The 20140-nt window shown below is 42.7% G+C and overlaps 2 protein-coding genes across 11 annotated transcripts in view; one reads left to right on the top strand and one right to left on the bottom strand.

Annotated features, from left to right (window-relative positions):
• Window positions 1–3768, top strand: part of CEP57 (centrosomal protein 57) — a 35917-nt gene extending 32149 nt beyond the window's left edge. For both annotated transcript variants that reach the window (XM_074984395.1, XM_074984396.1), the window contains 2 exons: window positions 422–566; window positions 2508–3768. In XM_074984395.1, coding sequence (XP_074840496.1) covers window positions 422–566; window positions 2508–2744 — 382 coding nt within the window. In that variant the 3' untranslated portion in view covers window positions 2745–3768. The remainder of the gene's footprint in view (window positions 1–421; window positions 567–2507) is intronic.
• Window positions 3769–3877: 109 nt separating this feature from the next.
• The window catches only part of MTMR2 (myotubularin related protein 2), a 96392-nt gene continuing 80129 nt past the window's right edge, over window positions 3878–20140 (bottom strand). For 8 of the 9 annotated variants that reach the window (XM_074984394.1, XM_074984388.1, XM_074984385.1 and 5 more), the window contains 8 exons: window positions 17653–17802; window positions 16588–16776; window positions 15319–15504; window positions 13319–13525; window positions 11149–11241; window positions 9306–9419; window positions 7732–7908; window positions 3878–6746 (listed from right to left, as the gene is read on the bottom strand). In XM_074984394.1, the coding sequence (XP_074840495.1) occupies window positions 6585–6746; window positions 7732–7908; window positions 9306–9419; window positions 11149–11241; window positions 13319–13525; window positions 15319–15504; window positions 16588–16776; window positions 17653–17802 (1278 nt within the window). In that variant the 3' untranslated portion in view covers window positions 3878–6584. Of the gene's footprint in view, window positions 6747–7731; window positions 7909–9305; window positions 9420–11148; window positions 11242–13318; window positions 13526–15318; window positions 15505–16587; window positions 16777–17652; window positions 17803–20140 lie in introns of those variants that run through there. The other variant, XM_074984393.1, reaches the window with a different exon arrangement.

Below are 20140 nucleotides of genomic sequence, written 5' to 3' on the forward strand. Positions count from 1 at the left end.
GCTTTGCTGCTGTTTCTGTTTAAGAAAAAGTCATCTAGTTATCAGTGTCACCATAGTAGGAGCACAGACCTGAAATAGCAGCTGGTGTAAATTAACCAAGGAAATGTGGAATAGGAAATAGGACTCTCTCCTCTTAGACTATGCCTGTAGGAGGCCACACATGTAATCTTACCATTAGTTAGGCCTAAATATTATTTATCAGTTAAGAGCAGTATCTGTGGCCCATGTATGCATGCCACATTGACAGTGCTCACCAGCAAGAACTTTACAGACTCCTGTTATGCAATAATAAATTCAATATGTTGAGACCATTTCCAGTTGCTAGTATTCCTCCCTAGAGCTACCATTTCTCAGGCAAATGGATACACAATGTAAAGTTGGGAAAATCATGCCCAAGCTTTTTTCTGTCTTTATGTGTAAGTGATCACCAGCAGTTAGGAAAGCTAATCCAAGAAGCACCAACTGTTGCCCTGAGGGAAGACCTGGAGCGAGAACTCGAGGCATTGGTGAGAAGAATGGAGGCAAAGGCGGACCAAATAAGTAAAGTCCGGAAACATCGGATAAGGGTAAGTCAGGTGCCCAGTTGTTGTGCTTCTGTCAAATGACTGGTGTAGAACTTTTCCCTGTCTGAAATGCTGAAATAGCCGACTATTGGAGAAGCCAGCGTAACTCTCCTTTTGAGCTTGCAGGAGAGAGAACCATTTGTATGTGGGGAAATCCCTCAATGCCATTATGTGTAAGTTTGTCAGAAGCCGTCAACATACATTAAGGAAAATAAGTTAGTTGTGGGATTTTTGTTTTGTTTTTGGTCAACCAAACTTTACTCAGGAAGAGGTTTGGGTTACCCAGGGTCTCTTTTCATTGTTAAACTAAACTTTTGGACCACCCTCCTTTGCTTTGCATGTGCTGATCTATCTGGTTTTGTTTTATAATTCACATTTTCATGCATACCGGAGGGAAAATTAAAAATAGATACTTGATCAAAGACTTAATCCCATATCTGATTCTTCTTTTTCCAGTCTTCCTTCATCTTACTGACGTTTCGTTGTGCCCTAAAGTTCAGATGAAGCCTATTCGATTTACGTTACTATGAGATTTTTTAGTATCACCAGTTTTGACGCTGTTCTAGAGCTGTGGTGTCCAGCACACGAGCTGCTAGCCACATGTAGCTGTTTGGCTGGTTGAGTGTGGCTAGTTGGCTTGAACAATTAATATATGTTCAGAGTAACATGGCTAGTCGCTATAGTTGGCAGCTGCTTCAGAACTGGTTGGACACCATGTTTCTAGAGAATTTATATGCCGAAAGTTCAAGGCTACAGTTACACTACAGCACTCTGCCAGCAGAAGTCACTGTTGGGAGAGTGCGGCCCCATGCAATCAGGAGAGCATGCAGCTCTGTTGACAAAGCAGCTGGACTGCCTGGGTGCTCTCTTAACAAAAGAGGCACCGGGAAGCACAGCAGACAGGGCTGCCTGTTTTTGTGGGTGCCCTGTCTGTCAAGAGAAGGCCCCCCAGAGCAGACAAACAGTGTTTTTGTCGGCCATCTATTGACAGCAGCGTTATGCCTCAAAGCTTTGAGAGGGAAGGCTGACAGCGAAAGTGCTGTGTTTTGTTCTGATGCTGTTGATTAAATCCCATTGTGTGTGTAAACCGGGATTTTGTCGGCAAAACCCACTAGTGTAACCGTAGCCCAACTGTTTGATAGAACCTATAACAGATAAGTGGGAAACTTTTTAACTTTTCAATAATCTTTGGAAAAAGTTGAGCAGCGGCTATGTAGATTGGAGATTTTAAGTCAGTTATAGCTCAGTTTTTACCCATATGCCCTCAGGATTGGGAAATAGTCCTAGAATCTGTTACCTATTTTGGAAATCACAAATCTAACAGTAATTCAGAACACAAACTGACCTGGAATCAGATTTTATCTCCGTGTTCCTTGTAAGGATGTTACCGTTTAATTGGTACACCTCACCTTAACAGGATGAAGCTTACTGGTTAACTGGTGGGGGCTGAATCTGTGAGCAACGGCTTGCTGCAGCCTTGAGCAGTTCTGATCCACAGCAGCCCCGGAAGTGCTGCAGGTGAGGTCTTTACAGCCAGGGTGGAGCAGGACCCATGTGCATCAGAGGCAGAGACTCTCTAGCTCATCTACGCTGGAGCAGCCTCTCTAGCTGCCCCTTCTGCCCCCATTTACTCAGTTAACTGGGTATTTATTTAACCACTTAACTAATTAAATCGGATTTTACATCTAGTTTCTAAAGGTACATGAGATTGTGCACAGAGCTATAGTGGAGTGTTTGGGTGTGTGTGTATATATAATAAAATATATACATTCTGTTTAGGTGACATTTTCCTAAGTATTTCAGGAGATTGGCTGTCTTGGTAATAGTCTCAGCTTTCTGTCAGTCACAGGCAGGACTGAAAGGGGAGATTTTAATTTCATTGGGAGAAATAAGTAAGCTGAAGCCAGGGTGCTCTTAATATTTCTCTCTGGACTTTCTTTTCAGTTAGAAAAACTCAAGAAAGAATGCAGGTCCAAGAAGTCTCGTGCTGAAGAAACACGAGACAGAGGGAGTGGAGTTAGTGAGGTGAAAGTAACCACCACTGTGACGACCAGGGGAAAAGATGCTGGTCCCATTAAAGTGAAACCTGGAGAGAAAAGCCGGAGAAACCTTCAGTTGTTGCGGGACATGCAGAGTATACAGACTTCGCTTCAGAAAGATGATATCAGCTGGGATTACTGATTTCTGTACTGGTTGATATTTTTCTTAAACTCCATTAGTCTGAACTTCCTTCTCCTAATCCAGGTTTAAAAGAGACGCCTTTCCCACTCTGTGAAAGACTACTGTATATGAAGTGCACTTTTTAAATGAAACCTCCCATTTTGCACCTGTAGGTCTGATTTTTATTATGGTTTTAATCCCAGGAACAACACAAAGTAAGCTTCATTTTTAATTAATCTAACTACTGAGTCTATGTTCAGCCCTCCATTATCTCCCTGTATCTGCTGTGCCCTTTCTCCAAGTTTTCCCTTCTAGCCTCCTTCCTTGGTGTCAGAGGCAGGATGCTTTATTTCATTGTTCACATGAGATGGCTTGTCTAAAAGGTACGTGTGGTTTCACAATTTGTGCTGTTGAACTTTTCAGCATGGGGTTGCTTAAAGGCATATCTGTTGCCGTGAGCACAGTCTTTGAGAACATAAGGAAAGGCAGGATAACCTCCTAAGTATTTTAATTAACTATCCAGTTCCTGGTCTGCTACCTTCCATTATCCAATACCGATAGTAGTGGGATAGACACTTCAGCTCACTCGCAAGGAAACAACAAAGTCTTGTGGACTAGTTTTCCTTACCAACTGACTCTTATTTAATAGTTACAATGTCTCTTAAAACAGAAGAGAGCAGCGTGCCTTCAGAAGACTTTTCACGTAAGTGTGGTTTGGAACACTGATATAAAGTCTAGCATTTTACTAGTGCACTTTGGCTGGTGTGATAAAGTGCAGGTATTTTTAAATGGCAAGTGCCTCAATCATGCCGTTCAATCCTGGCAGCTTGCTTAATTTTAACTTGAAATATTCACTTTGAATTGGCTATCTGCTTTTGCAGTGGTGCAGGTATGAGTGCTAAATGACTTGCATGCCTAAGTGAATGTTATTTATTATATTAATAATGTAAAGAATTTCATACTCGGAGTGTACAGAAGACCAACTCAAATTACTTGTTTGTTACATTATGATTGGAAACCAATAAAGTTAACTTTCAAATCTGAATGAGGTAAGCTGAAATTTCTCTACTAACCTTCTGTCCAGCTGTCACTTGTATCAGTGTTTTATGAGTAACAATTTTGCTCTTTGAATTGAAAATCAGACTGAAAACCCTATTGCATTAAGTCACCTCAAGAGCTACCTGAGCAAAGTGGCCCTAGCAGAAGAGGAAAAACAGGTAAGTAGTTAAGATGGAAGCCTGGCACTTTGGAAGACCTGGGTTAAATTTCCTGCTCTGCCCTAGCTATCCCTGTGTAACCTCAGACAGCTTATTCGTGTTTAGTGTCTCAGCCTCACAACACGCATCAGAGGTGGAGAAACTAACAAACTAGGAGGTGCTCAGATTGAATATTTGCCCTCTCAAAATTGACAATAATGGGAAAACTACCACTCACAAGTAGCTGGAAATAAATGCATAAAATGCTGATAAATGTTCTGGGACAGTGGCCAAAGGAAAATACTCCCTTTGAGCAGGAAGTTTCTCTAGTTGTATATGCCCAAGCTTGACTATCACTCTTGGTTTAAACCACTGTTCACTCAGAATGCCACAGATAGGTCTCATTTTACCTCCGCTTTACTTTAAATTCTGGTTTGTTTCTTTTCTGTGATATGCCTAACAGGTCAACGTTCTGGTCATTTGTTTTAGTGGAAGCAGGGCCCAAGGAGGAAAAACCACAACCCTAAGAAAACTATTACTTTAGTCCCACAGTGTCCAATACGCTCCCCATTCACTTGTGGGGAATGGGGAAGCATGATGTGACAAATGTGGGTCAGGTGGGCTGGCGTGGTTGCTTGGGCAGTGGCAGGGCAGCACTGGGGCTTGTGTGGAAGCTCAGGTGCCACATGGCAGCACAGCAGCTCCTCAGGCACTGCTAGAGCCGCCCAGCCCTGAGAGCAGTGCAGTGCCCAAGGTGCCACCCTACCCTGCAGCCCACAAACCAGCCACGCAGTGCTTAGGCTTGACGGGAGGAATGTGGCAATTGCGTGTCTTCCTTTTAGACACCACTGCTGTAGTCTAAAGAGAAACGCCTGCCTGGTGGAACTGCCCAAGTGAGGGCAAAGAGGTAAAAGGCCTAGTCCATCTAGGTTCTTATACTGCCCTCTAGTACCCAGGAACCTACCTGAGACCCATTTTATATAGTGACTGAGAGACTGTTGGCCTGTCTCTTATTCTCACACGAGCTTAAAGCAAGTTGTACTCTCCCTTAAATGATTTTTAAGTCTCATTAAGGATCCTGGCACCATAACAAACAAAGGCAGTGATATTTACACTTCAGATTAATGCTAGGCACTCCACAAGAGAGAGCGTGCTTCAAGCTAAGGGATTGACATAGGAGCAAGATTAAGTGGGGATGTACACAGCAGAACACAAGTAGCTTTTAGCGGAACCCACCCTATTCTGCCCAGAGCACAGCTCCAGCTGGAAATGAGAATGAGGCAAAGGTAAAAAGCCATTACAACTATACTGACTGTTTCACATACTTGGAAAGAGTGGGGGGGGAAAAATTCAGTTCAACAAAATTGACTTGTTTTCACCAACTTCTACAACAAAGACGTTGAAAGTGAGTTTAGACAAAGTTTAATTGAGTCGGCCAGTGACAATGATTCTTTGCTCCAAGTCCTCTTCCCTTAACAGAGTAAAAGGTATTTAACTAGTGCTGATATGTTACACTAGCAGACCACACAACTCCATCAACTGACCACTACTGTTACAGGACGATTTTAACACCTGCAGAAAGTTTTCTCTGGTCAGCCCACTTCCTGGTAACAGAAGAGAAATGAAACAGTTGATATGAATGTTGAATAGCAGTCCCATACTGAAACAGGGAGAGAGCAGTTTACACTTACCTAAGCAAAACTAAAGTGAGTTGATTGATCCCTGCAACTGTTGGCCTTGCCCCATTTTATATAATTTATTTTGCCACCTCTTGCAGTAGAAGCGCGGGGGGTGGAAAAAAGGGGGTGGCAAACTAGTGGGGGACCTGTTTCCCACCCCCTCAGTCATTGTTTGATTCAGTCCTCTGAAGCAATGAAAATACCTGAGTCCAGGTGAGGGAGCAGAAGGTAAACTTTGTCCCAGAAAAGACAAGCTAAGGCCTTGGCAGGTGAGGGCTCATTCACTACTGGATCCTATGGGAAGAAGCAGCCCTTCCTCTAAATAAGGCATCGCTGTACAGTAGTGGGTACATACCTAAGAGAAACAGACTTCACTGTGTAAGTTCCACCTCCCTGACTGAAATAAAATTGCAGAATTTGGCCTAGCTTCCTCTGATGTATATTAAAGCAATGGGAAAGAGCAACAGCAAACAGCATTCTATTATTAAGTTCCTGCAGCATTTGTCTTTCAGTGATATACTGGCAAAGCAATTCAACTGGCAAGTTATAGATGTAAACTGACACTGATAAGTCAAACTATTCAGTGGCTATGTTCTAAACAGCTGAGTCAGACGTAAATTCTGTAGATTGATTTCCTGCTTCAGTCTTTGTTTCCTTTCAACAAGTAGGGAATTTTCAAGCTGCTGCTGCTCCTCTGGTGCTGCTTTCCTTGCAGAATACTTCCTCCCAGTGGAACCATCTCTTATTCAAAGGGAAATAATTTCCAACAATTAAGTCAGTGAGAGTTCTAGTTTTTGCTTTTAGGGGGCAAGTGCTATTGCATAGGGGTCTGTTCCCCCCACTTTTTTTTGCTTAAGCTTCCTCTGTTGCTATAGTACTAATTACCCCGGAGAGAAATGCAATAAATAAGATCTAAATTTGAGGGGTTTCCTACTAGAAAGGCTGCCCATAAGGTGGTCCTGGGAAATAGCTAATAGAAGTCTGCATTATACAACTGTCTGTACAGGAGCAACACACTGTGCCGGAGAGCCAACTCTCTCTGAGGATGAGGTTGATTGGTTGGTAATTTCCCGCTGGAGCTCCTCCACTTTCTTCTGCAGCTCAGCTCGTTTGGCAAGAAGTTCCTTGTAGCGGCTGTGGATGGGCTCCTGCAACACAAAAGGACAAGCAGCTGAGTGATGACAAAAGGCAGCACAGGCCAAGGCTGCTAAACCACTCGGTGTCATCACTGGCTCGTTTGCTCTTGATCCATTTTTTTTCAGTGATAGGGTATAAGGGTTATGCCAGCCTCTCCTGTGAGCCACAGCCTATAATCAAATTAACTGTTCTGCTTTGCACATACATTTCCACTTCAATGTCATTTGCACTCTCAGGACCTGCTCATTCCAGGGCCCTGACGCTTTATTGGCCTCTGTGGCTATATTTTATTTACAAAGCTGATCTGGGCATGAGACAACAAACGAGTGAATAAAATAAAGTGTGAAATGTGAAAACAGAGACCTGCAGATCTCTTAGTCACCTATCCCATTGGCATCCCAATGCTGCTGCTAATTAAGTAGAAATAGAATAAGGCACTTCGGAGATTCTTCATAGTACCATGACCTTGTCTTAAATGTTCAACAACACGGATACTACGGGCCTGGCCAAGATTTTCAAAAGTGGCTACCTAAAGTTAGGCCCCAAGTCTGAAATTAGGCCTCTAGGGTAAACATTTCATAAATGCATAATGATTTTCTAGGCTAAGTCCTGATGTTCAGTAAGGCTGAGGCATCTGAGTCCTTCTGGGAAGTGGGACCTGGTGCTTTTGAAAATGCAATTTGATTTCTCAAAGCACTGAGTGCCTACACTTCACTCCCCGTGACTGCCAATCCACATACTGGGGAGTTTAAACTCAACACTGTTTTTAAAATCCTGGCTGATAGTTTTAAAACTAAGTTAGGCACCCAGTTCAGCACATCACAAGTGGTGTAGGTATGTTGAACTGTTTTGTTTTTAAACTTAAATTGTGGCAGTTGGGGCAGGATTGTACTGTTGCCTGTTGTACAGCTCCCAGGTGCCAAGGTGACTCGTATTGTAGGAGCATCTATGCCAGTATTTTTGACATATTAGCAGTTTTAGAAACAAAATGGTCACCTGTGGTTTCATCCTTGGATTCCATCTGATGTAATATCCCACCCAAAGCTCTAGGTGGCGCAGACTGGCCACAGGATACAGGACATGGTTGGAGTAGCACACGTAGAAGGGATTAGTAAAGTCTTCAAGTTGGCTATTGATGTAAGACCACAGTGATATAGTCTTTTTTGGAAGGCTCTTTAAGGGAAAAATAAAAGCTGTTTTACATACCCAGCCACGTGAACATTGATCTGCACAGTTCTAAGAATATTTATACCAGCATATACATATGTTTACTATTAATAAAAAAACTCTGCTTCTCCTTGCTAAAAAATACACTTCATACTTTTCTGAAGTGGTTTCTGTGATATAAACACATGCAGGCACCCTGGCATGCAAACATCCCTCATTCCCAACTCAGCCTGCAACACAGTCAAAGGAATCACCATTGGCACACAAAGGGGAAACCTACCCAGGGAGGAGATAAGGTTCTCTGAAGGACAAGAGGAGGGCTGGAACATGACCATTACTGTCATTATGCTTCCCACCTTTCAGATGGTCCCAGAGAAGGGCCCAATATATTTAATAGCAAGGAGGAAGCATGAGTTTTTGGCCTCAATCTAGCAAAACAGCATATGAGAGTAGTCTTACTGAAATCACTGGGATTACATGTGTGCTTAAGTACTTCGCTAGATTGATGGACTTTAAAGAGACAGTGAACAGAGCGTCTGCTGTCTGCTTTGGCATGGCAAATATTCAAGCCTCATGTATACTTGGAAAACTGGGACATACCATTCACTAGCAATGTGGTGTTAATAGTGATTTTGACCTCTCTGCTGTCAAATCCAGCTCACTACAGGTCTATGCAATACAGTGATTAAACACCCTAGCCCTGACTCAGCTAGTGCCTGAGGCAGTAGTCAGGGCTAGAGTTTTCAAAATGACAGATGCCAATTTTCTTAGCCTAGATGCAGCCTTTTTGTAGTTAAACGGTGCTTACAGCTTCAGCAAGCTGAGATTGACGTCATTCATTCTCCTTTTGAACTCTGGTTGGGGTTGTAAGTATAACTTTGGATAAGTGGTTTAAGTCATGCGAATGTACCCAACATTCCTCCATTCGCAGTTTGGATTTTGTAACTGCGTTAAGCTCTGCTGAGGTAGGCCAGGCTGGAGTACAGAACTATCAGCTGAAATGAGCTGCAGACGCATTACTCTGAATAACTAGCAGCTCCGTCCTCACCAGGAAGAAGAGCATATCTGGCACCTTGCTGACAGCTGGAAGTATGGTTTGTTCACAGATTTTTAGTTTACACCATGTCACAGGAGATCTTAAATGGCTATTAAAGGATTAGGAAGAAACAGTTATCAGTTATATACAGGTCTGAAGTATAGAAATTCAGCTATCTGAATAGTTCATACCAGTTTACAGGAGGGGAAAAAACCCTGAATGGCAGCAGTTGAGCTGGAAGATCTGTTGGGGCAAACATTGCTCCCACTGGAGTCAGTGGGAGAGGAAACAATTCCATCAGCATCGTTCGCCTGTTTTAGGAACATCAATTTATTGCATTCACCTTGGAAAAAAGGCAAGGCCTTACCTCCTTCACTTGCTGCTGCTCACTGCTACACAGGAATGTCCCGAACAAACAGCTGTACAGGTGGTCCAGAATTATTATCAGGAAACAGTCATTGAATTCAAATGCTGTAGGAAACTTCAAACACAACCAGGTAGATTGCTTGTTTATTTTTGTTAGTACGGTGCTTGTTGCTAATGAACAGACATACCACTGTGACAGCCAGTTAATGGGCCAAATGTGCCCCCTCTGCATTTCTAATGCAGGATTTGTTATTTGAGTGCCTCCATCTCCAAAATCACATTGCTATTTTCTGAAAGCAAATGCTTCTCTCAAAGATCTGCTTTATATGTGCAGTGAGGAATTCTGACCAAAAGCCAGAGGCCTGAAGCTCTGATGACTGTATTTATAGATACCCAGAACTGCTTAACCTGGAGCTTTTGTTTTATGCAGGATTTTAATGAGGCTATGAACAAAGGGGTGCAGGAGGTATAAAATAAACTCTACACAGCAACAATAGCTCCATTTGTTTAAATGGAAACAATTCACACATCCAATTGAGAGTTTTCCATGGGATAGCAGCAGGAACCCATAAAACCAATTCCAATGTTGGGAATAGGTTGTGGGAACCTAGGAATTGCCACCACATGTAAGGCCTTAACATTGGCTGAAAGCTCAAGATGCTACTATAATATAAATGTAGGCCAACAACCTGACCTGCTTGGGAAACAGGTACAAAATCACAATATATCTTCCCTTTTGTTTTAAAAATTATTTTTCCGAATGTCATCAGAACTTGTCTGAAAATTAAATAATTCTAATTGACTCTATTGCTGCTGGAAAACCTGGAGGAGGTTATGAAAAATGTATCCCATTTTTTTGTGTGTGTTGGGGGACAGCTACACAGTAAGGAATATGGTCGAATATGGAGTTGTGGGAGTGGGATAGTTTGAAGTGATTGGAGAAGACCACGAGGGGATAGCAGAAATTCTTCATCTGCAAACCTTACTATCCTGTTCTCTCTGGCTTCTGAGCCCCATTCCTGATGCTAAATGATATCGTGGTTTTTCCCAGCTCTGATGCCTTTGAGTATATGTCTTTAGCTGCTGTTCAGTCAGTCCCAAACACCTACTCTTCAGGAGGAAACTGATGAGAGAAGGATTAAGAAGATCTCTGAGAAAGAATGCTTTAGCAATATTCAAGAAAGGGCCATTCTGCCAATTCTGTTTGGATACTGAAAAAACACCATCAGAATGACATCCCTGTTCACTGTTTTATCGGGCCTGTTTTTTTTTTTCTGCACATATACCTTTGTCAAAAGGATGAAAATACAACCTAAACACCCTTGTGCAGAGGCCAAATGCAAAGTGGGCACAGTGGCATGGCTCTTACCCTACGCCACTAGATCCACTCAAGAGCAGGAGAAGTTTGAGGGTCTCTGCTTCTACACCGTATCTGATGCGTGGGTAAAGGAGCCTCCAGTGTTGATAATCATGCACAATCTAGGAGCCATGCATTCATTTTTAGAAGTTAAAGTGAAATTAATCCCTTCTCTGCTCACACAATTAATGTTTATCTGGAAAATTTCACTGGATAAGTTTTTCAACAGCAGCTAAATGACTAAGAAAACAAAGTCCTATTTTCAAAACGTGTTAAGTGCTTAGGCACCTAAATTCCACAGACTTTCAAGTAAGTAGGCTCGTAACTCAGTTAGTCCCTTTTTGACATTTGTACCCAAGCAAAAGCAGAGCAGAACAAAAAAAGCCACTTAGAGGATGCTGCATTTTAATTTAAAAATTGAGCAGCAGATCACTGGGCAGATGCACCCAAGTCCCACATGAAGCATGCATGCAGCTTAGAAATTTACCTGTCTTGTCATTTGCCAGACACAGTCAATGAACTGGAGAAAAACAGGAGAGCGGTCTGCATCTGCATGGTTCTTATCTCCATGGCCAACTCTCTGAGACAAAATAACAAAACAAAAGGGCATGAGCTACAATAGTACTTCACGAAGAAATAGCTTGGATTCGATGTACCTGGGTTACCAGCGCAGCAGACTGCAATAGCTGTAAGACGGTCACAAAGTCTCCTGATGTGTCTGTGTTTATATTAGTAAGTGCAGAAGTTCTGGACAGCTATTCCTCCAGTCTTTGAAGTGAGATCCTTTCTCAGGGACATGTTATATGCATGTAAGAGTTAAAAATAAGTGATCCAAACAGACATTCCAGAGGCATCTGACTTCATGTAACAGTTAGCATTCAAAAGACTAGAAAACATTTACAATTTTGCTCATTTCAATTATGTATAACTATATGTGTTCATCATGCAGTAGTGCAATAGAATTGATCTTAAAGCTGCACGGAAACTCAGCACCTAATGATAATTAGACAGCACTTCTCAGCTGCCAGCCACTGATAAATATTTATGAAAGTGTCCCAAAGAAGTAAGCCTCTGACACTGCCCATTAGGCGTGGCCTTGGGCAAATCATTTAAGTGCCAATTCAGCAAAGCATTGAAACTGCAGAAGTTGTAGAAGTGGTTTTTAAATTAACAGCTAGGGGAAGGCTGAGAGGTGAAGAGGAGCATGGGGTTTGGATGGAGACATTCCTCAGGGGTGTGTTTATTGAAGGGTTACTTTATATCAGTGGTGGGCAACCTGCTGGCCGCGGGCTGTATGGCTCAACCTGCAGCCCACAGACCCCCTGTCTGCCCTTCGCCCCTGGGTGCCTCTTGCTGACTGGGGCACCAGAGCCCCACTCTTCCTATTCCTACTCCTCCATCCCAGCTCATTCACAGCATCCCAGCTCTGGGAGGGAGAGGGAGGAGCAGGGACAGTGCAAATCAGTGGCTGTGCCGTGCTCCAGAAGTGCAGGGAGGGAGGTGGAGAGTAGGAAGTGGGAGGCTCTGGTGCCCCAGCATGCAAGAGGTGCACAGGACCAGCGGTGGGGGGGGGCAGGAAGGGGGTCTGCCGAGGTCTGTAACGTCATGAATGGTATGGAGTGAAAATCCAAGTGTTATTTACCCCCTCCCATTATGCAACCAGCTGGCACACAATGAAATTTAAGGTGTAAACCAAGCAAAAGGAAGTACTTCTTCACACAGCACAGTGACTCTATGGAACTTGCTGCCCAGCCACAGGTTCTGGACCGAGGGGTGCGGCCACACTCCCTGGCTTGAAGTGATTTCCATCATACACAGGGTTTACAGTTTGGTTCAATGGCTCTACGCACCTTCACTTTACAAATTGTTTCAGCCCACCCCCACAGCCAAGAGATACTGTGAAGGGGAAATGTAATTAGGGTTAAAAAAAAAAACTCCATGGTTTGGGTGTCCCTAAATCTGTGTGCCAGAAGCAAGGACTGGAGGACAGAGGCTGGATCACTCAATAACTGCCTTGTTCTGTTCATTCCCTCGGAAGCACCCGACATTGAACACTGCTGGAAAACAGGACAGTGGGCCAGATGGACCAGTGGTCTGACCCAGCATGGCAGTTCTTCTGATTACCACCATGTAGGTGGTAATAATCTCTCTCTCCTTCACAGAATTCTTTTCACCCATAGCTCTCAAATGCTTTACAAAGAAGATCAGCATCGTTATCTCTGTTTTATAGATGGGACTAGTCATTTCCTTACAGTTTAAGCACCTTGTTTATTATTTTGCTGGATCAGGCCCTCAATCGCTCAAGTATTTCAGTATTCCCATATATAAAATGGGGGATAACGTTTAAATATGCAGATGGGAAAACTGTTAGGTGACCACCTAAGGCCACATAATGAAATCAGTGCCATAATAAGCATTAGATACAGTACTGGATTAGGTAACCTTAACCAATATCAACTGATTGCAGTCTAAGGACAATGAGCAAAACTCAGTGAAGGCTCTAATGTGCCAGAATAAATGTGTGACATGCACCTTCACTCTGCAAACTCAACAGTGATCAAAAGGAGTGTCTGTAACTAATAGTGTAACTAATTAGGTGAGAAACTCTTCATTTAACACACTAGCAACTGAATACCCTCAAAAGGTAGTTGACTCACCAGCTGAAATCTGTGCCCAAAGCTCACCCATTCCTTCTCCACAAGCACCTCGAACCCCCTTATTGTTCGATAATAGCCATCCAGAATGAGCATGGACAGAGAAGTTAGCTGAGCTGTTCGGTCCCAGCCATCACTGCAGTGCACGACCACAGAGGTTTTCCCCGACTCCACCTTATCCGCAATCCGAAGTGCGCCAGCAAGAATTAGCTGCAACACAGACAGGGCATTAGTGAAGCCTCTCCATAGAACATGAATGGCAAGGGGACTTTCTTGTGACACCTCTAAACAAGACAAGGGCGATGTCTGCTTTATACTTATAAATGAGACAGGAGCTTGGTTATGGGACAGTGATGCCCCAGTGAAGGTACAAGTCATAGGCATGACTCTGGAAGCACCTTGTACCCAGATTAAATACTCAGACAGTCCAGGATTTAAACCAGTTACCTGGTCACAATTAAATATCATCTGCACTACAACTTTAATCCTGTATTAACCATGTCAGAGAACAGCACTGCTGTAGCCAAGTCACTTGTCTCAGCTGTGGCGGTTGTGTCCATGTCAAAATTAGATGGGTTGTATTTTGCTGAAGGAAGAAACTGGCAACCCTGCCTTTCCAAGAACAGCTCTGTACCGCCCTCTGTTTACTGTAGTTGCACAGATTCCGGGAGCTGAGCTTTATGTGCTAACCCTGCAATTACAGGTAGTCTAATTTTGTCAGATGAGTGACACTTGGGGCTTGTCTGCATGGGGAAACTGCTTGGTACAGCTGTAAAGGAATTCCCACTGTAATCCGTGCTCCTTCAGTTCATGTATTTGATTTGTCAATTTTTATTGCAATTTTTTTTGGATCTCTGTACTATATATCTGGGTCTGGACTGGAAATTCTATAGATCTGAAGAAGTGGGTCTGTCCCACAACAGCTCATCAACTAATAATTCACTTGTTTAGTTTTTTTAAAGTGCTATGTGACTGGTGGTTTGTTTTGTTAGAAAACAGACTAACACGGCTACCTCTCTGTTTCAATCCATGTTGGTCTACTTCCCTGTGTAGACAAGCCCTGGTTTCCAAGTGTTAGTGCATCAGACATTGTTACGTTAATAGACAGGTTATTCATCCCAAAACATTCTAAAAACACACACACACACACACACACACACCTCTCTCCCTCCCTCCCTCCCCCGCGCCTTTGGAGCTTGGATTCAGTTCCACTCACAGAACACTGATTTACTTTGTCGAAATATTTTCTTCCAGTTGTGAACAGCTGACATCAAACCACTAACTACAAGGAACAGTCAAGGACAAATAAAACAGTCAACTGCTCCTCCCAAAGACGTTGGCTTGCAATCTTCCACTTTTAGACCTGAAATTGCTGACTTCATCTTGGACGCCTGTGTTAAACTAGAAGTTTCCAGCCACTACATTATGAGTAAATGGCTTCTTTCCCTCGCTCTCTAGGGCGGTTTGTTGCTGGGAACTCGAAGTACCTACCTGAGGATGGTATTCAGCACTTTACATGAATATTTACTTCTTTTGGTTTCTCAGGATTATAGAGCATCTTATTTAAAAAGATTTCTCTCTGGGGGATGAAAATTATTTAATAATTCATCTCATGCATTATATTTTTCCCTGTACAAAGTGGAAAACATGCATTTTCAGTGTAATTAACTCTTCTGTGTATAGATAGAAAGAAAACATGGATTTACACCCAATCCCACAAAGACTTGCAAATGTGCTTAACTTTATGCACTACGATGAGTCCCAGTGCATTTCCATTGACTATAATGAAACCCTAACAGTGCACAAAATTAAGTACCCATGTACCTATCTGCAGGATCAGTCTTATTTGGTACTATTCTCAACATGAAATGAAACAAAGTAGCAGCTGCGTTGCAGCTGTTCCAGGATTACACAGACACTTCTACTTCCATAGATGTAAGTACACAGAAACCAGAATGTTTCAGTTAGATAAATACATCACAGATACTAACACACATGCACACCTTGATATGTTCCAGCCAATGAGTTGACTCCAAATTGGACAGCCAGTGAGTCTCCTCGATGTTAGGATATACAATCTCCTTCAATTTTCTCAAGGATTCTCTCATCACATGAATATTGTGAATGTCCAAAAAAACTAATTCTGCATTCTGGTAAGCATCCTCACTTTCATAGCCCCCTCCTTTAGCCTAGGAAATATAAACAAACCCATAGGCCATCATTAACAAAAATATTTTGTCTTTCAATTCAGTAGCTTTCACAAGACAAATGCTATTTGATGTGTATTACCACAATAATTACAAATAAGCTATCAAAATCCTGATGTAAAAACAGGGGAATAGACCTAAATATCATATTCATTTTACAAACTGAGACAAGGCTGTTTCTTGCACATAATCTTAACGTATTTTTTTTCCTGCAGGCATGGTTTTTCTTAGTACTGTAATTGTTATCAACATTAAACTGCTGATTTTTCTGTCTAATAATTATTGGTTACCAAGGTTGAAGTAATACATTCATTAGACTCATTACATTACTGTCTGGCAGTCCCACTTGGGGATCATATGGAAAGGACTGTATTTTTCCCCCACAGGGAATTACCCTTTTGGGGTGATAAACACAGAGAAAATCCAGAGCCCAGGCAGCAATGGCATTCTTACATGTAAGCAAAGATCAATATCTCCTGTATGCTACATAACATTAGAACGTGGGTCTGGTTCTGGGCTGCCTTCCTAGTCATTTCACTGACAGGGTGATGCTGAAAAATCACAGGACAGGCTCTCAAATGTTTAAAAGTGGCCATAGAGTGCAGAAGCCCAGCTAGAGGCATCTGATGCCTGGTTTTCAGTGGCCTTGAACACCCACAGGTCCTGTTCAAGTCGACGCACAGGGTGCTCACCACCTTCAGAATCAGCCCCAAGCCATTGGGTGCAGAAATATGGAAGCATTCAGGATGCAAGAATCTGTAATCGCAACTGCTGAACAAAAGTCATCTTTTCTTCCTCCATGGTTTGAGGCCCAGATCCTGAAGCTGGATTCATGCAGATGGGCCCTTCCACCTACACAGTTCCATTGCCATCAGCAGGACTCTGTGCAGGTGTAAGGGTCTGCCAGCACAGATCTATCTGTGCAATTGGAGCCAGTGTCAATTCACCAGTTCCACCACAGCAACCCTACCCTGCCCCATCCTTATGGAAGATACTAAAGGAAGGTTGTAGGCTAGCTCTGAACTGCAGCATCTCCTGCTCTTGAGAGGGCAGAGAACATCTCACCTTATTGGCTACCGCATTAACGCTAGGCCTTGCATCAAAGATGAAGATTTTATGGGACTGAGCATTGGAATCCATGATGGACTGAAGATACTTTTCATCTTCTTTGCTTCGCTTTCCACTCACTCCCACCGTTGGCTGGCTACAACGAGTGATTGTAGCTTGGCTTTCTGGATGAATCCATGACAAAACCTTTCATAATACATAGAAAAAAATGGAGACAGGAATTCAATAGGATAGTAAAATGATCTACCTGAACCTGATTCCTTAGGATCAGTTTGTGCATTTGGTTTGGTTACAGAGAGCTGGATCAAATTAAGTCATGTCTGAATTAAAGTGACAGCACTATCCTCTGTTTTGTTCTTTTATTCCTAGGTAGTATGTTCCTAAAGCTGGAAACAACTTACAAATGAATGAACATGCTTAAAGCTGGCTTTTAAATGGAGTCCAGCTTAATTCTCCTGCCATTCAGTGATGCGTTGAGTGAAACAGACCCCCTTTTCATCCATGCCCATTGTGCTGAGTCTTGTTTAATGTTCCCCATTTAAACTGTAAGCTCCTTTGAGCAGGGACTTATCTTTTTATATATCTGTGAATAAAACAGGCTAACATTAGCTGCTATAGAAATAATAAAGGTAATAGTTATGCCATTCCTTATTTATAACCTGCTGTTAAGAGCTTCATCAACAGCAATATATGACAGAAAAAAAGTGTTCAGTCCCCCTCCCCCGGGCAAAAAAACAAAAACAAAACATTAGAAGAGGCAGAAAATAGTGAATATTTAACCAAGCTAATTTTGTATCCTAGAAAATTAAGTTGTCCTGCAGTTTGGATTTAGTTTAATTTTCTTACATTGCACTTTACTTTCGTCTATGTCTCTTTCCTAACATTAGTTCTAGCGGACAATGCTGTCTTTAAACTCCTTGCAGAATTCTCACAATTGCTTTTATTATCCATCAACCATTTGGGTTTGCTTCCTGGTGTCCTCTCTGACTGCTCCTGGCATTACTTATGGTGCAAAGGTCTTTATAAAAAACACATCCAAGGGTCTTCCTTGGTCATACTCACTGGTAAGCGACCTCTTGATCTGAAAGATGCCACTTTCTTTAATTCTTCATCTGGAATATTTACAGGCACAACTAGAATGGCAGGGTACGTATCACACAGTTCATAGCGCTCATTTATCTTAGTGATTCTCCAGCTTTCGTTGGGAATTCCCTGTATACAAAACAACAATTCAGAAAATAACCTACGGCAGGGTCCCCTGCCCAAGAGAAAGTGACCTGCAGACTTTGCTTTCACTTCTAAGGCTACCTCTACACTAGGCAAAGGAAGTCAACCACAGATACACAACTCTAGCCATGGTGATTATGTAGCTACAATTGATGTACTTATGCTCAGCTAACGTCTCAGCTAACGTGGCCATCCCTACTGCAGAAGGTAGACAGGAGAGTTTCTCCCATCGACCTCCCTTACCCCTCGTGTCTCACAAGGAGTACAGGGATCAACTGTGACCCCTGAGAGATCAATTTCATGCATCCTACCAGACGAGCGAAACCAAATCCGGCAAGATCCACCCTGAGGGCATCGATCTTCCAGGGTAGTGTAGACCCAGTCGAAGAATTTAAATGCAAGGACATACACAAGTGTGTCTCTATTAAGAAAGGAAATTTATGGCAGCAATGCAGAATATCTAAAACAGCCAGTTCTCTACCAACCCATCACAAAGACAAGGAAAAGTGCTCCCCTGCGAGAGGGGCAGTGGTTCAGTTCACAGATGCAGAGCCCTGGATAATGTCAGTGCAGGTGCGTAAAGATGCAAGACCCCAAATCCACATCACACACATAGAAATTCTTTTGGGAAGCAGATGAGGCAAGGCATGGAGAGCAAATTTCTCCTGGCTCCCACTGTGTCCTCTAATGTAATAGGCTGCAGGCACAGCTTGTGAATGCAGAGCACAGGTCCAAAGCCAGCCAGTCCACATTTCTCCTCTTCTCTGTTGCTCAGCTCAACCTCAGATGGCACCCCCAGTGATGCTCACAAAGCATCCATCTCCTTGATGAGTGTGAGTGTGGGGATGGGAGCCACTAGATGGAATGGAGGGGAGGCCAGAAGGGAGAACAGCCAGTAAAGCATGTGGAAAAGAGAAGGTGGTGGTGTGGGAAAGAACAGAGAATGGAAAAAGGAGAGAGAAAATAAAGGGGCAGTGTTAGTAGCTGTGTCAGGACATGGTTCAAGGGACATGAGTTTCCCATCAACTAGTCCCCCATACCAGCGAGGGTTTCTCATAAGCAGGGCCCTAGCAAATTCATTGTCCATTTGATCAATTTCAGTCATAGGATTTTAAAAATCATAAATTTCGGGATGTCAGCTATTGAAATCTGAAATGACAAGGTGTTGGGATTGTAGAGGTCCTCACCCAAGGAGGACAGGAGGGGGAGGGTGCCACAAGGTTATTGTATAAGGGGGATGTGGTTCTGCTACTGTTACTTCTACATGGCTGCTGCAAAACACTGCCTTCAGAGTTGGGTACTCAGCTAATAGCTGCTGCTCTCCAGTCATCTAGCTCTGAAGGCAGTACAGAAGTAAGGGTGGCAATATTTCAGCTCCCCCCCTCCCCAAATAAACTCATGACTCCTTTTTGGTTCAAAACCCTCAATTGAACAAACACTGGTCTCCCCCAAGAAATCTGTATAGCACAGGATAAAAGCAACCAGAAGACCAGATTTCTTAGTCTGTGACATGCTTTTCATGGCTGTGAATTTGGTACTCATGAGGAACTGAGAATGTTTGGTTTAGGGGGAACACACAGCTGTGCTGTTCTGGTACAACTGTTTTGGCATCTGGCTACACCCATGAATTCTGGGATCCAGAAGCACTTTTATCCCAATAGTAACAGAGAAGGACCCATGTTAGTCTATATAGTATCAAAACAAAAAAGCAGTCAAGTAGCACTTTAAAGACTAACAAAATAATTTATTAGGTGAGCTTTCGTGGGACAGACCCACTTCTTCAGTCCATAGCCAGACCAGAACAGACTCAATATTTAAGGCATAGAGAACCAAAACAGTAATCAAAGTTGACAAATCAGGAAAAAAACAATTATCAAGGTGTGGAAATTATTATTTTTTATATTTTGTTTATATATTTGTTTATATTTTGTTTAATAACAAAAATTATTTTGTTAGTCTTTAAAGTGCTACTTGACTACTTTTTTGTTTTTATCCCAATAGTGCCCAGTGTGGCAGCTGTGGAACCAGTATGTAATAATGGCAGAATACCAAGATATAAAGATGTTTTGAACACTGTATGAGACCTGGTCAGCTAGGTGCAGTTACTGTATGAATATGATGGGTTATCAGAATTTCTATTTTGATTGGACTGATGTAACTTACATCAGGAGCTTGAAATGTTTGAATGCAATGGGGGCTGAGCAGAAAGACAACCCAATGGCTTCCCAGATGAGACCATCCTAGTATACACTTGGAAGAGCAGAAGGGAGAAGGGAGGCTATGAATTGCAAGGATCCTTCTCAACTCCTGCTTCTGTCAAGTA

This window comes from Carettochelys insculpta, chromosome 1 (assembly GCF_033958435.1).
Source record: "Carettochelys insculpta isolate YL-2023 chromosome 1, ASM3395843v1, whole genome shotgun sequence".
NCBI classification, from domain to species: Eukaryota; Metazoa; Chordata; order Testudines; family Carettochelyidae; genus Carettochelys; species Carettochelys insculpta.